The 12834-nt window shown below is 39.8% G+C and overlaps 1 protein-coding gene across 4 annotated transcripts in view; it reads right to left on the bottom strand.

The window, feature by feature from the left end:
- The window catches only part of LOC120425114 (forkhead box protein O), a 113515-nt gene that overhangs the window by 45048 nt on the left and 55633 nt on the right, over nt 1–12834 (bottom strand). For all 4 annotated transcript variants that reach the window (XR_005606473.2, XM_039589518.2, XM_039589517.2 and 1 more), the window contains exons 4-10: nt 9890–10112; nt 8914–8998; nt 8431–8700; nt 7795–7969; nt 7494–7662; nt 4999–5120; nt 4683–4924 (exon numbers count right to left, since the gene is read on the bottom strand). Coding sequence is in view for 3 of the 4 variants with exons in the window: in XM_039589518.2 (XP_039445452.1) it covers nt 4715–4924; nt 4999–5120; nt 7494–7662; nt 7795–7969; nt 8431–8700; nt 8914–8998; nt 9890–10112 (1254 nt within the window). In the remaining variant the exon portion in view is untranslated. The remainder of the gene's footprint in view (nt 1–4682; nt 4925–4998; nt 5121–7493; nt 7663–7794; nt 7970–8430; nt 8701–8913; nt 8999–9889; nt 10113–12834) is intronic.

Raw genomic sequence — 12834 nt, 5'->3', positions numbered from 1 at the left:
TGGGTCAATTTTCAAACTATTGGCATTTAAGGTAGTGTTCATCAAAATCCACCATATTTTGGGGAAAATGTAGGTAAACTACACTCAACCCCCGGTGGTTGGCCACTTTTTCGTTTGACACTTTTTTAGTTTGTACCCCGTTGGTTGGTCAAAGTCAAACTAAAAAGTGACGAACTGTCACTTTTTACACGGCGCTCACGCACACTATCAAAACAAACGTTTGGTAGTGTGTGTGAACTCCGTGTAAAAGGGGTGTCAAACTAAAACGTGACCCCGTTCGTTTGACAACAGTTGGCGTCAAACCATCGGGGTTTGAGTGTATCTAAGAACAAATCTACGTTGAAAGATTTTCGATGTTATTTAAATTGTTTCTGTTATCAAGAAATTACGAGAGGTGTATCGTTATTTGACCCATAGTCACCCCCACTGACGGTATATAATAAAAAAATGCTGTTAAATTTTGAATAAAAGTTATTACATACTTTTTCCAACTGCGAAAAAAAAGTTTTGTATATATTTTAAGTACTGGTACGGAGAACACGTTAATCTAATTTCGCAGATCAAACTAACCAACAAAAAAAAGTATGGCACCGCGGAAAAATCTTCGCCTTCAGGATGCTACGTTTCCATGGAACTCTAAATCCACGCGTGGGCTACGGTTTCTAATGGCATGCTCACTGCTTTTTTTAAATAGGCAATTAATTATGTGTACTTGAACTGCCAGTAGCTGCCACTTGCAACCATCTTAATTCCCTCTTTCAACATACAGATTGGTTAGAAAATTTCGAATTAAGAATCTTTCTTCGCCTACGTGCACATGCCACCACACACCACCACCGATTCATGCAAATTGCTTTGAAATTTTTAATGAAAAGTCCTCATTCGTCTTCCCCACCTGGCAAAGATTCATGCTGAATAAAAATGAATTTAACATGTACTCCAAACGAATCTAATTGAATGTAAAATTAACTCAAGAAAACTTCAAAGAAATTTGAAGTAAAAAAACGCTCCCAGGTACTCCAGCCGCGTCATTCCTTAGGATAAAATCCAGCTCCCGTTCACTGCCCCTACCTTTCGGTTCATAATTCTCAGCATAATTGAACAGCTGATCTGGGAAAGCCTCCCCTCAAAATAAAAAGCGGAATAAGCTGTAAATAATAACGCCACCCAAGTAGCACCAATTTCCCCCGGATGACCTTTTCAATTTGCCACCCGAAAATTGTCCCGAAAGTCCTGCTTGGCGCCGACCGCACAGGTCGTCCGGACCAGGACCCGAACCGTTTTGTCCCCGCAAAAACCACTTTATGAACAAGCGGCAATGATAATAAGGTAATAAAAGTAAGAAGTAAAATCAAAAAGCTCCTTTTTATCGTTTAGCAGCTCTTTTGTACGGCATGCTGCCTCTTCCATGGCCGGAACGCACCCGGTCCAGGACCGTACCGCAACCGTCCTCAGCAGCAGTGGCCAGAATGCTAAAAACGAACAAATTTGTAAATAGCTTCTGGTGAAAGCAACGAAAGCGCCAAACCAGAAGAGAGTTTTATTATATTCACTTGTTGATGTCGACATTCAACAGCTCAGCAGGGCAATACACAGAATGTGTTTTACAGCCCCCAACCTTCTGCCCCTCACTTTCAGTGACTCTTCCTTGTAGCTTGTAGTGTATGTGTGACTAGGGCAAATAAAATTGCCCCAGCCCAGCAGCAGTGGCAACAGCGGAACAACTCGTCACTAGGGGTAACAACCACCCTAACATCCCTCCAACCCACCCCCTGCTATAGGAACTAAGGGTAACGAAAACTCGCAAAGATGCTTGATGCTGGGTACTCCAGCAAGAAATCCGCTATTTTAGGAGTGCAAGTTGTGTATTCACTTGTTAACGAGTGTTTAGAGTGATTACGGGTTGGAATGAAAAGAATTTATGAATTTATTTAATCCATTTATGGAGTTTGCAAACAGATTAAAACCCCAAAGTGTCGGTTTACGTGACATTATTCTTGACGGAAACAAATTTTTTAGGCAGATTTGAGTGCATTGGATTGCTTTGCTTTGCAGTTATACAGCAGTTCCCCACGAAAACAGCATGGAAAAAAAAACAAAAGTGCTCGGATCGGGCTAAAAATTTCTGGGGGTTTCCTGGCCGAAATCATTAGACCCGTTTTTTTTTGTTTGGCCATTAGGGTGATCTACGCCGTGTTAGGGTGGTCTGAAAAATTGCCATTTTCGTCCATTTTCGCAAAAACCATTACTCCTGTAGCAGAGGATTGAAAAAATAATTTTCGGAGCCTATTTGGTAATAAACAGCTTATTAAATAAATAATCTATTTTTTGCATTGTTTAATGCTTAAATTTGTATCCGGGCAATGTGTTGCTGCAATTTCATGACAAATTGTACAAAGAAAAGATTTACTTTCGGTTGTATCGGAGTTTCCAGCTTGGATTTTGGGGTAATTTCAAAGAAAGCTAGAAATCTGGTAAGTTTGGCACGATTTTTTTTTAAAGGAGGTCAAATATTGGTCAAATATAGTTGGTTAGAGTCCCCAAGGCATATTCATAAGAAATTTGAGTGATATCAACATGAATGCACCGATTTTCTGTGACTTTATTGAACAAATATCCCATAAAATTGAAAAGCAATCTTCAAAAAAAAAGTTGCTCTAGACCCCCCGACGAAATATTTCGGTTTACCCCGCAAAATGTCTGGAAAGAGCCCTTCTTTCACGGTGCCAAATACCAGACATACCGAATTTTTTATCATTAGTTTGTTCTAAAAAACACACCGTGTAAAGTTTAAAAAAAAATATTTTGGCTCCCTGATTTTTAGATCGATGATCGATTATAATGAGAAGGGGGGGGGGGGGGGGGGTGCTTTGACAGAAACTTCAAATAAAATGTGTACCAGCCTTAATTATTTTTCAAAAAAACATCTCAAAATCTCTTCTTAAGATACAGATTTTTGAATACTCATATGCCCATTTTGTAGGATCGCAAAATTGTATGGAGTCTTGTATGGAAAATCTTATGATGCAATATTACTTCTTTTAACATTGTTACATAGAAAATGCATGAAAATCTCCACGAAATTTGCGAAATTCCAGAGAATTACTCATCTCAAATAGTGCAATTTCAGAGACAAGTTGTTCAACGTTCATTTCTGAAATGTTTCCAAAATCAAACTTTTTTTCGATTTCGAACAACAATGTTGAAGATTTTGAAAACATTTACATCGAAATCGAGAAAAATGTTGACGATTTTGAAAACATTTCAATGTTTACGAATTCAAAAACATAAAGTTACTGGAAATGCTTACATGATTTCTATCTGTGTTTGAATGAACAATACATTTAAAAGAAAAAAATATCAAAATCTTGACATGATTAATTTAGAATTCTCAATGATAAAATGTCTTAAGGATAAAAATCACAACAACTTCTGCAACAAAGATGTATTTATTTATTCCTCAAGAGGCACTTACTGTCCAAATAAACATAAAACTAAAACTACTAACTCTAACAATCGTCTTAACACTGATGAAAACCTCGACTTTAACACATCGCGGGACAAACTAACATCAAAAACATAATATAATCCTACAATCTCTAAAAATCCAAACTTATACATGATTTCATTAGTGAACTACCGTAAAACTCCGCAAGATTGATGTATCGTTGATGTTCCCGCAGCCGCCCAAAAAGTTTAAACATTCCCCAAAGTGCCCAACACGGTGTAACTGTCTGTTCTGGCGCTAGTGAAGCGCGAAGCTCGACCTCCTCATCCATCAATAATGTGCAGGAATTTTACACCAGCAAAAAAAAATACGTCGACACAATAAAGGTTGTGGGGGCATCCTCGAAGGAGTAACCAGTCTTGATTAATCAGAACGGAGAGAGAAAAAAATCTTATGCCTGGTCCCTTCACGGTACCGTTGTACATTGATGAAATCTTGCGTTCAAGGATATTTCATCTCAACGGTGAGTGACGTACGGCGTCGTCCTCTTCGTCACTTCGTCATGCAAAAAAAAGGAAAATCTTAAGAAACTGCTTCATCTTGATTTTGGTGGAGTTTAACCTAGCGGACAACTTACGTGTAAGAGTTGGGGGTGGGGATAGAAAAGAACGGAAGCAGGAAAAAAACTTTCGCGCTTGGCTTGTGAATAAAAGTTTTTCTCCCCCACCATCAAACATCCCGCTGGAAACAACGGAGCAAAAATCAGCAGCCACTTTCAGGCTCTACCGCATAGGACATTGCGGCTGTGGTTTTGGGCAAGAACTTGCCTGGCCAAAAGGCAACATTCCGACGGCGGCGGATAGGCTCCAAAACCAGTAGCGAAAAGTGCGGGATGAATTATGGAAGAAAAAAAAGTTAAAGTTGGGAATAATTTTCTGATTGACTTTCTGGCGTCAGTTGGCTACTTTTGGAAGGGGGATCTGTGCTGATGATGGCATTTTCTTCTGGAAATTTGTGTGTATGGGAAGAAATTTAGCACATAAGAGATAGTTTAGATAACGAGAGAGTATTTCGACAGTTATCTAGAAAATATAGGAAGGATATTCCACGAATATCTCAATTCAAACACCAAAACGACTTCAAAGTATGAATGAAGTACTCTCGAAACACCGCGACTCAATGGTGAACCACCGAAACCACCCCTCCTTTACCAAAATCGGTTTAATTGACTTACCATCAGAAGTACGCTCCAATTCACAGCCAGCCTCAGTGGACCCAGGACGGCGGCGTGACGCTCGTTCGTGCCGTGTACTGGCCGTGGGGAAGTGGCGCCGTGGCCTGGTTCGGCGTGGCCGCTATTGCACTGATTGTCGAGTCCTGCGAGTTGGAACTGTTGGTCGGCGTGTAGGTGCTGTGGTTCGACATTGGAAAGTTGAAATCGAGGGAACCCTCCATGCTAAGCTCGTGCTTTATCACCTGTGAAACGGGGAAGAGAGGTTAGAACGAGGCTTAGAACAGTTGCGTCCATCCAAAAGTGGCCAGTGACTTACCTCATCGACGTTACACTCCAGACCGCCGGGGAACGACTCCAGGTTGATGTTGATGTCGTCTATGTTTGTTTGATTGTTTAGCGCTTCCATGAACTGGCCCATCAACGTCTGCGGAGTATTGTCTGTAAGGCGAGAAGTGATTAGAGTGACGTTATTTGATAAACATGAATATTTCCTGTAAATCAGTTGATGACTGCAAAAATATTTTTTCCGGAACCTTCTCGGTTTTGATGTTCAAGTGATGATGGAACTGCAAATGCTGTCAAAACAATGTTAAATATTTTAGAATTCATGAACATTTTTATCCCTTAAGTTTCAAGTCTTTTCAGGGCCCAATTAGTTTTAAGGGCTTTAAAAGTGAACAAAATAATCGTAATAAAATCGATGTACAGTAGGGAGCCCAGAAAAAATGATCCCCTGCTCCACAAGCGGGAAACGGGTTTTTGGGTTATTTTAACACTGGAACGCCCAACGCTTGTCCAACTTACACGGACGCCCAAGCCTCCTAAAAAAGGTGGAAGCAATCGGGACGATTCTTATTTCCAGTGATTTGTAAGAATGTCTAGATGATCCTAGAATTTTGCAGAATTTGATTTGAACAAATCTGTAATTTCTGCGACCGAAACTATCGTTCCAGCTTTTTTTTAAACAACTGCCTCCACGGAATTTTTGACGATTTTTTTTACAAGCGAAAAAAAAGTTGGAACGATATTTTTGATCGCAAAAATTACAGATTTGATCAAATTAAGTTCTGCAAAGTTTTAGAATCATCTAGACATCCTAACAAATCAGTGGAAAGAAGAATCATCTTGATTGGTTGATTTAAGCCCGAGAACCATTGAGTTGAAGTTACCGTACCCACTTTTTTGGAGCCTTGGGCGTTGGAATGTTAAGCATCTGTGCAAATTTTGAGCGAAATTGGTTGAGATTAACCCATTGATACCCGAGCCTAAACTTGGTGAAAAAGAAATATTTTCATACAAAAATAACTTTTTTAAACCGCTTTTAACTTTTCAGGAGCGAGTTTTACAGCTTTGATATGTTCTACAAAGCTGTAGAGCAATGATGGAAGTAGCACATCATGTAGGCCAAACCGTATGAAAATTGTGATTTTCATACATTTTATTGATTTTTCCCATACAAACTTCACCTTCGAGTATCAATTTGTAAATGTTGACCGATTTTGCTCATATTTGTCCCACAGTCCTAAAATAGCTCTAGGAACAATATTCAGCTTGTGGAGCGAGGTTTTGAGAAAAAGTCCCATATTCTGGGCACCCTAATGAACAGTCGATCCATTGTAGTAGATTCTAACAACAAATATTTCTAATTTTATTTTATTTTATTTGTATGGTTCGGGACAATCCATAAACCACGTGGACAGTTTGAAAACATACAAAAAAGATTTACTTTGTATGGACAAATGTCAGCGAGGGGTTAGGGGGAATGAGATCTCCAAAAATGTGTCCACGTGGTTTATGAATAGTCCCTTCCCCATTTTTTAAGTAGTTTTGAGGGCAGTGAGAGTGTAGTGCAATGATAAAACTAATTATGGCACTAACGTTCAGTGTTACGTTGCCGCGTCTTTACTTTCAGCACTAAATCTACTTGAAATTTTCTAAATCATTTTTGTCTACAAAACTAATATAACAGCCATTCCACGTCAAACTGGAAGTCTCTAAATCAGTGCTCCGATTTGGCTCAAATTTGGAGTGAGGGTTCTTTGACCCAAATAACTAGACCCGTATTTTTTTGTTTGGCGACTAGAGTGCTCCTGTCCGTAATAGGGTGGTCCAAAAAATGGCATTTTTCGTCGATTTTCGCAAAAAGCACATTTTTCAAAAAATCATATCTCCGGAACGATAACCACTTTTAAAGCACCACATTTCAAAACAAGGGTTATTGGTTGGGCTTTTAAGGAAAAATATGTGGATGTTCGAAAAAGCTAGTTGAATATTTCAAAAGGTCGTATGAAAAAATCATTTGCTAATTTGATGGTCTCGGGACCAAAGAGCTTATACCTGAAAATATTTTTCCCTGATTCCTTGTAATATTTTACATAACATATCCAAAAATTAGGAATATCCACTAACACGATTCGGAGATATGATTTTTTAACATAAAAATTGGGTTTTTTCGACGCGCCGCGCGCAAAAACGGGTAAAAATCATCTTTTTTCACTAAAACTGCGATAACATCAAAATTTCAGCGATACCATTTTTTTCGTAATTGAAAGACGCAACTTCTGGTAAAAACTAAATCTAGAAAAAACTGCCTCCTGAATGGCATTTCCAGTAAAATTCAAGAAAAGTCGTTTGATGTTTGATGATCTTATGGAAGATCGAAGGATGGTTTTGTCGTGTATCAGCTCCTTTTAATTTCGTGGTTAGAGAGTTTTAACAGCGTTAAATTAAACTGCAAGATAATTCCATCACTGGTTTGGACAAATCAAGGAAAAAGTGTCTTTCCCGAAAAATATGGAAATACACACTCACCGTTCTGGGACGACGTCATCATACTGCAGACCGTGTTTGGCGTCAGAGGTGGGCTGGCGGAAGGTGTCCTCTGTATCACCCGTGCCCCCACCAGCATGGCGTAGTCCGGTGATGGTTCACTGTGCGGGTACGAGGGCGACATTCCGGTTCCGGACGCGGGTGACATGCTCTGCGTGGGCGAACAAGAAAGGAGGTTTACGATGATTAGTTGCGGAAGTTTCACCCAATCTCTTAACCGATATCCATCATCAATAGTTATGATGAGATGGCCATCTCATGTTGGTTGATGGTGGAGACTTACCTCACGGGTGTTGTTTTGTAACATACAGGTGCACTGTTGCAGGCGATGGATGGGACACTGATTTTGCTGCTGCGGGAAACCGAAAGGCTGGGCCACCGTCGCGTGCAGGGAGTACGGCTGCGGTGGCTGATATGGTGGCGGGGGTTGGCTGTGAATCGTCGTTGTTTGGCTGAACCTGTTCCAGAAGTATGGTCAGAAGAGGGGAAATTCACCGTGATAATAACGTTTTCGCTTGGGATTTTGCGGCGACGAGTTAGGTTTCTTGTAGTTAATGAGATTGTCATGCAGATGAACTTATCACATAAATTGTGTTGAAACGAACATTTGAATGGTGCTAACTTTAAATGCACTAATCCTGGATGTTCAGAAATCATGCAATATTGAAACTTTGTGATAACAAGCTACATGCACTTCACAGACAGTAAAGCAATTAAAGCATATGAAATCATTTTAAAAGTAATTGTAAACCTGCATCAAGTATAGTTAGTTCCAACTCCGGACTTGAATTTTGATTAGATTCCTTTTCGTTAGTTCTGCTCAGTCACACGAAGCAACACGGATGATTTATGAGTGGCACATTGTTTTGTTAGGATATTTAATCTGATTGATGATGTTCACATTATCTGATATACTGACCCTTTAAAGAAATCAGTCTGCTGTAAGGTCAGCTCGTCCGCGAGAGATCCAGCCAGCTGATCCAATTGGGTCTGGCCCTGAGCATTGAGTTCGGCGGGTTCCACCGTTTGTCCGCCGTCGTCCGGATTGTTGGCCAAGTCGGCTAGCTCCGGTGGGTACGTCCAGGGGCTTTCGATCCCCACGATGGACTGAATTGGGCTCAGACGCCCACACGAGCTCGCGTTCGAGGAGGCACGTTGCCGAAAGTCAGGCGATAGTTGAAAATTACCACTAATAATAACAAAGTAAAAAGAAACATGGAAATCAAAGAAAATCAAACAAACTTAAATGTAACGCAGAAAACAATGCTTGAAACTCAGCACTGAAAGTAACGCTAACACTTCATTCAAAGAAAATCTAATAATAGAGAGTAAAATCTACTAGTTAACACATATACTAGAAGCAGAATTCATCTAATTTACCTGTCTTAGCTTAGATACATACCTGTGCAACGGGCTCTCCGGGAACGAGTCGAGGTTTTCACTAACACTACTGCTAGGTGAGGGGGTAGCATCATTCAGTGGATTGGCTGAAAATTTTAAATCTATTAGAGATTGAACGTGTTGAAAATACTTAAGGTAAAGCCATCATTTTTAAGCAAAATTGATCATCACTCTAAAATCCTCTGTATTTAAATCAATTTAACAAATGTGTGGACAACAATGAACCAACATGTGCCCGTTGTATCCTTCATGAAGGCACTTCAGGAAATTTGTTAACAATTAATGATGACATTTATATCTCTACAAGGAACAGGAAAATCATCACCAAAATGAACTACACAGTAAAACAAATGATTGTGAAATATTTTGGGTCAGAAAACTGTCAAATTTTACATCAGAAACAGGGCTAATTTTCATCAGTTCCTGACGAATTTCACTTTTTTACTAATTATCTAGGTTAAAATTATTAAAAAAAGATAGCCATCCAAATTTTTAACTTTCCAAAATTAAACTTTTTTTTACTGTGTACGACATTTAGGGTTCTATTCCTTAAAACTTCGAAACATTTAAGCATTTTTCATCTATAACATGATTAATATGGGTGACCCAAAATCGTAAAAAAATATTAATTTTAGTAACGAAATTCTTCTCAACAGTCACTTATCAAATCTTCATCCATGCCAATAAATATAGATAAGTTTTACAAGATACACGTTACTGCTAATCAGCGATGCAAAACGATGGAACCGGTATCAACCAACTGAATTTTCAATGCAGAAATTAGCAGCCTGGAAGCAGGTTGAGATCCTAAAATCTAGATAAATTTTTCAGTGCATACAAATATACGATAATTTATTATTATCAAATATTAGAATTTAGAGTTCATTTTCAATTTTTTTGCTTGCTTCACCTCAAATATTCAGGGCGAAACCAACTCTTCCAACCACACATCGGTTCGTGCGGTGTACGATACTCACTTGCGAGGCCCAGTGCCGCCTGCTGCCGGATCGCTTCGACCCGTTTCCGCGCTCGACCGCGCCTTTTCTCGTACTTGGACGTCTCCATCGAGGCGGCTCTCCGGCGCACCGACTTGCCCGGCTTCGCGTCCGGATTCAGCATCCACCAGGACGACTTACCGGTTCCTTCGTTCTGTACTCGCATGAATCGGTTGTGCAGTGATAGATTGTGTCTGATTGAATTCTGCAACGGGAGAGAGAGAGCAAGCAGAAAAAAAAACAGTCAAACGGATGAAAATTTATTGCAGAAGCCAGAAAAGAAAGAAAAATGAATAAATTACAAATAAATAATCGACGACGACGACGACGACTGGGAGGACTCCTGGGGAATGCCTCGTTGCGCCGATAAACGGTCCGAGGGGTGACTAATTTCACATTATATAAATCGAACTTCCGGCGGCAGCCAGAACAAACTCAAAAGAATCCTTGTATGTGCTCTAGTGGGGACACTTGCCCGTTTTTCCCCCGATTTCCACTTCAGAAGCAGTGGTTTCACCCTGGCGCTTATGTAAGATTTTATCTTCGTCACACTTTGAGCGATGTCGTTAGTTTATAACTTTGTCAGGATGCTCTCTGTGGGGCCCGGTCCGTGGACGACATATTAGGCCAGAGGACATTTCTCTTCCGACTTTGGACTGTATTTGGGTAGCAGCCGGAAAAATCTACGATCAGAGGCAATTGGCCAAGATTCACGATTGTGGAGGAAATTTTTGTCGTTTGACTTTTGCCGAGAGTGTCGGAATTATTTATGCGACAGTTTCGGTCACTGATTTATATAATTCTATCACGCAAATTGTTTCAATATTTATTGCAGTTTATCTGTGATGTTGAAGTATGAATTATGGCACGCTTTGGTGACAAGTGGGCACACACTTTTTTTAGTGATGTCAATCAAAAGTTGTATATATTTTTTTGCTTCTTTCTTCTTAATACTTAGAATCTTCGAATTATGAAACTGCAATAAAATTTGTATAAAATAATCATAATTCCAAGTCTATACGTCTTTAGAAAAAAAAGCAAAGTAATCCACTTTAACGACCCCCGGGTCTTTTGTGGTCTCTGTTGCAAGTTTCTGCTCATTTGTAGGCGTCCGAAGGTTATGTGTGGTGAGTCACCCAAAACCTCTTTTACGCAAATGGACCGACGTTTTACTTCCCCATCCGATAGAAGGCAAATCTCGTCTCGAAAAATGCCACAGGGTCCGTCTGGGATTGAACCCAGGCCATACTGGGTTTTAGAGGCTACCACGCTAACCGCTAAACCACCGGACCACGTCTTTAGAATAAGGGTTAAAAAGCATTGTTCTTAAATAGCTTTATGTAATCCACGTATACTCACAAAATATCGAAACAATTTTTAAACAATAGAGATACTTTTGTATAGAAAATCATGTTACTTAACAAAAAAACTTTTACACAACAATTTTACACATTCCCGTCCAAACGCATAAGGCGTCAAAAATCATGTTTTTTTGATTTTGAAAAAAAAATCATTACTAGAACTTCACTATTAGAGAGATCAGCGCTAGAAATAGAGGATCAAGACTAAAAAATTTCATGAAAATTAAGATCAAACGTATGTATCGTCAACAGGGGCGAATCGGGTCTACAGAGTATTTCGATGCTTCAAATCTGGAATTGGAAGCAGTACATTTGTTGTTCTGTATCTCTCTCTTCTTGCCGAAACGACTCCAAAATTTTAGAATATTTTACAAAAACATGGCTAGCTGTTCCAATTCACCCCATTTGTCCCGATTCTCATAACATAACCATAATGTAATTAATTTGCTTGAATTTTACCTATATCCTGTCATGTACAAATCAGCTTAACCAAAGTAAAATATCAAAGTTCTTCTTATATTTTCCCAACCGAGTATACAAATCAACTGATTGCTCAATAAGTTTCGTCCAAAATGTTTTACCCGACACTTTCTCCCGCTCCCATCTGTGATTATGCCCATAGATTGAGCACTTATCAGAAGTAGTGTCCAGTTTGATCAGCAGCCCTGTTGGGCAGCAGTTCAAACTTGTCCAAATTACTCCCGAGCAGCATTTTACTGCATCTCCGGCTGTCCAACGAGTCCGTTCGCTCGTACGTCGCCAACAACGGTAAAGAGTGAAATGGAAGCAGCCAAAAGAAATGGAATCGATCCAAAACTTATTGGTAAAAGTTCACCAAATGAGGCACATTACATTATCGGCAACGATGACGACGACGACGACGGGATTGGTGCAGACGGAGACAACGATGCCTGAAAAGTTCTCTGGAGACAGAGACCATCTACCCTTCCCTGTTCGGTTTGGGGTGAAAATGTCTTGCATGAAAGATGTCCCCGGCTATGCGTCCCAAGCGCAACTATCTGAAATAATGTTTATCGATGAACTTTGTTCCTCCATATGGACAATAAACGGCATTATTTAATTTGGCTAAGTAACCAATAATTGCCAAACTTTGCCGATTTTACATTGTTCGCCAAAGCGTTTGTTCTGCGTTTCCGTCTTCATTCTTCATTAGCTCGATTACTGATTCACTTTCATGATTAAAATAGTTCGCCCAGCGTCAATTGATGGCATCACAACCTTTTGGCCACGGGACGCATTTACGATGGACATCGATCGATTTTTTTTCTCACGTTCAATTAGATCATATCGAGATAATACACACGCCCCCTCCTCCACCAAAGGGAGGATTAGGGCATCCACGGTTTAGCATAGATAGATGATTCGCTGCTCTTTTTTTGTGCTGCAGCAACAATTCACAAAGGACTAGACATCCCATCGTTTTACTCGGCAGTGTGGGTATAATAAAGGAAAGAGAATAAAAGTAGTATTAATGGCCGGGCATTAAACATACGTTCGGGCTTTTCCACGCGATTTGCCTGGAAAATTAAAATTTAAAACGGTTTC

The sequence above is a fragment of the Culex pipiens genome, chromosome 1 (assembly GCF_016801865.2).
Source record: "Culex pipiens pallens isolate TS chromosome 1, TS_CPP_V2, whole genome shotgun sequence".
Classification (NCBI taxonomy): Eukaryota; Metazoa; Arthropoda; class Insecta; order Diptera; family Culicidae; genus Culex; species Culex pipiens.
This window is presented reverse-complemented; position numbering and strand designations above follow the sequence as displayed.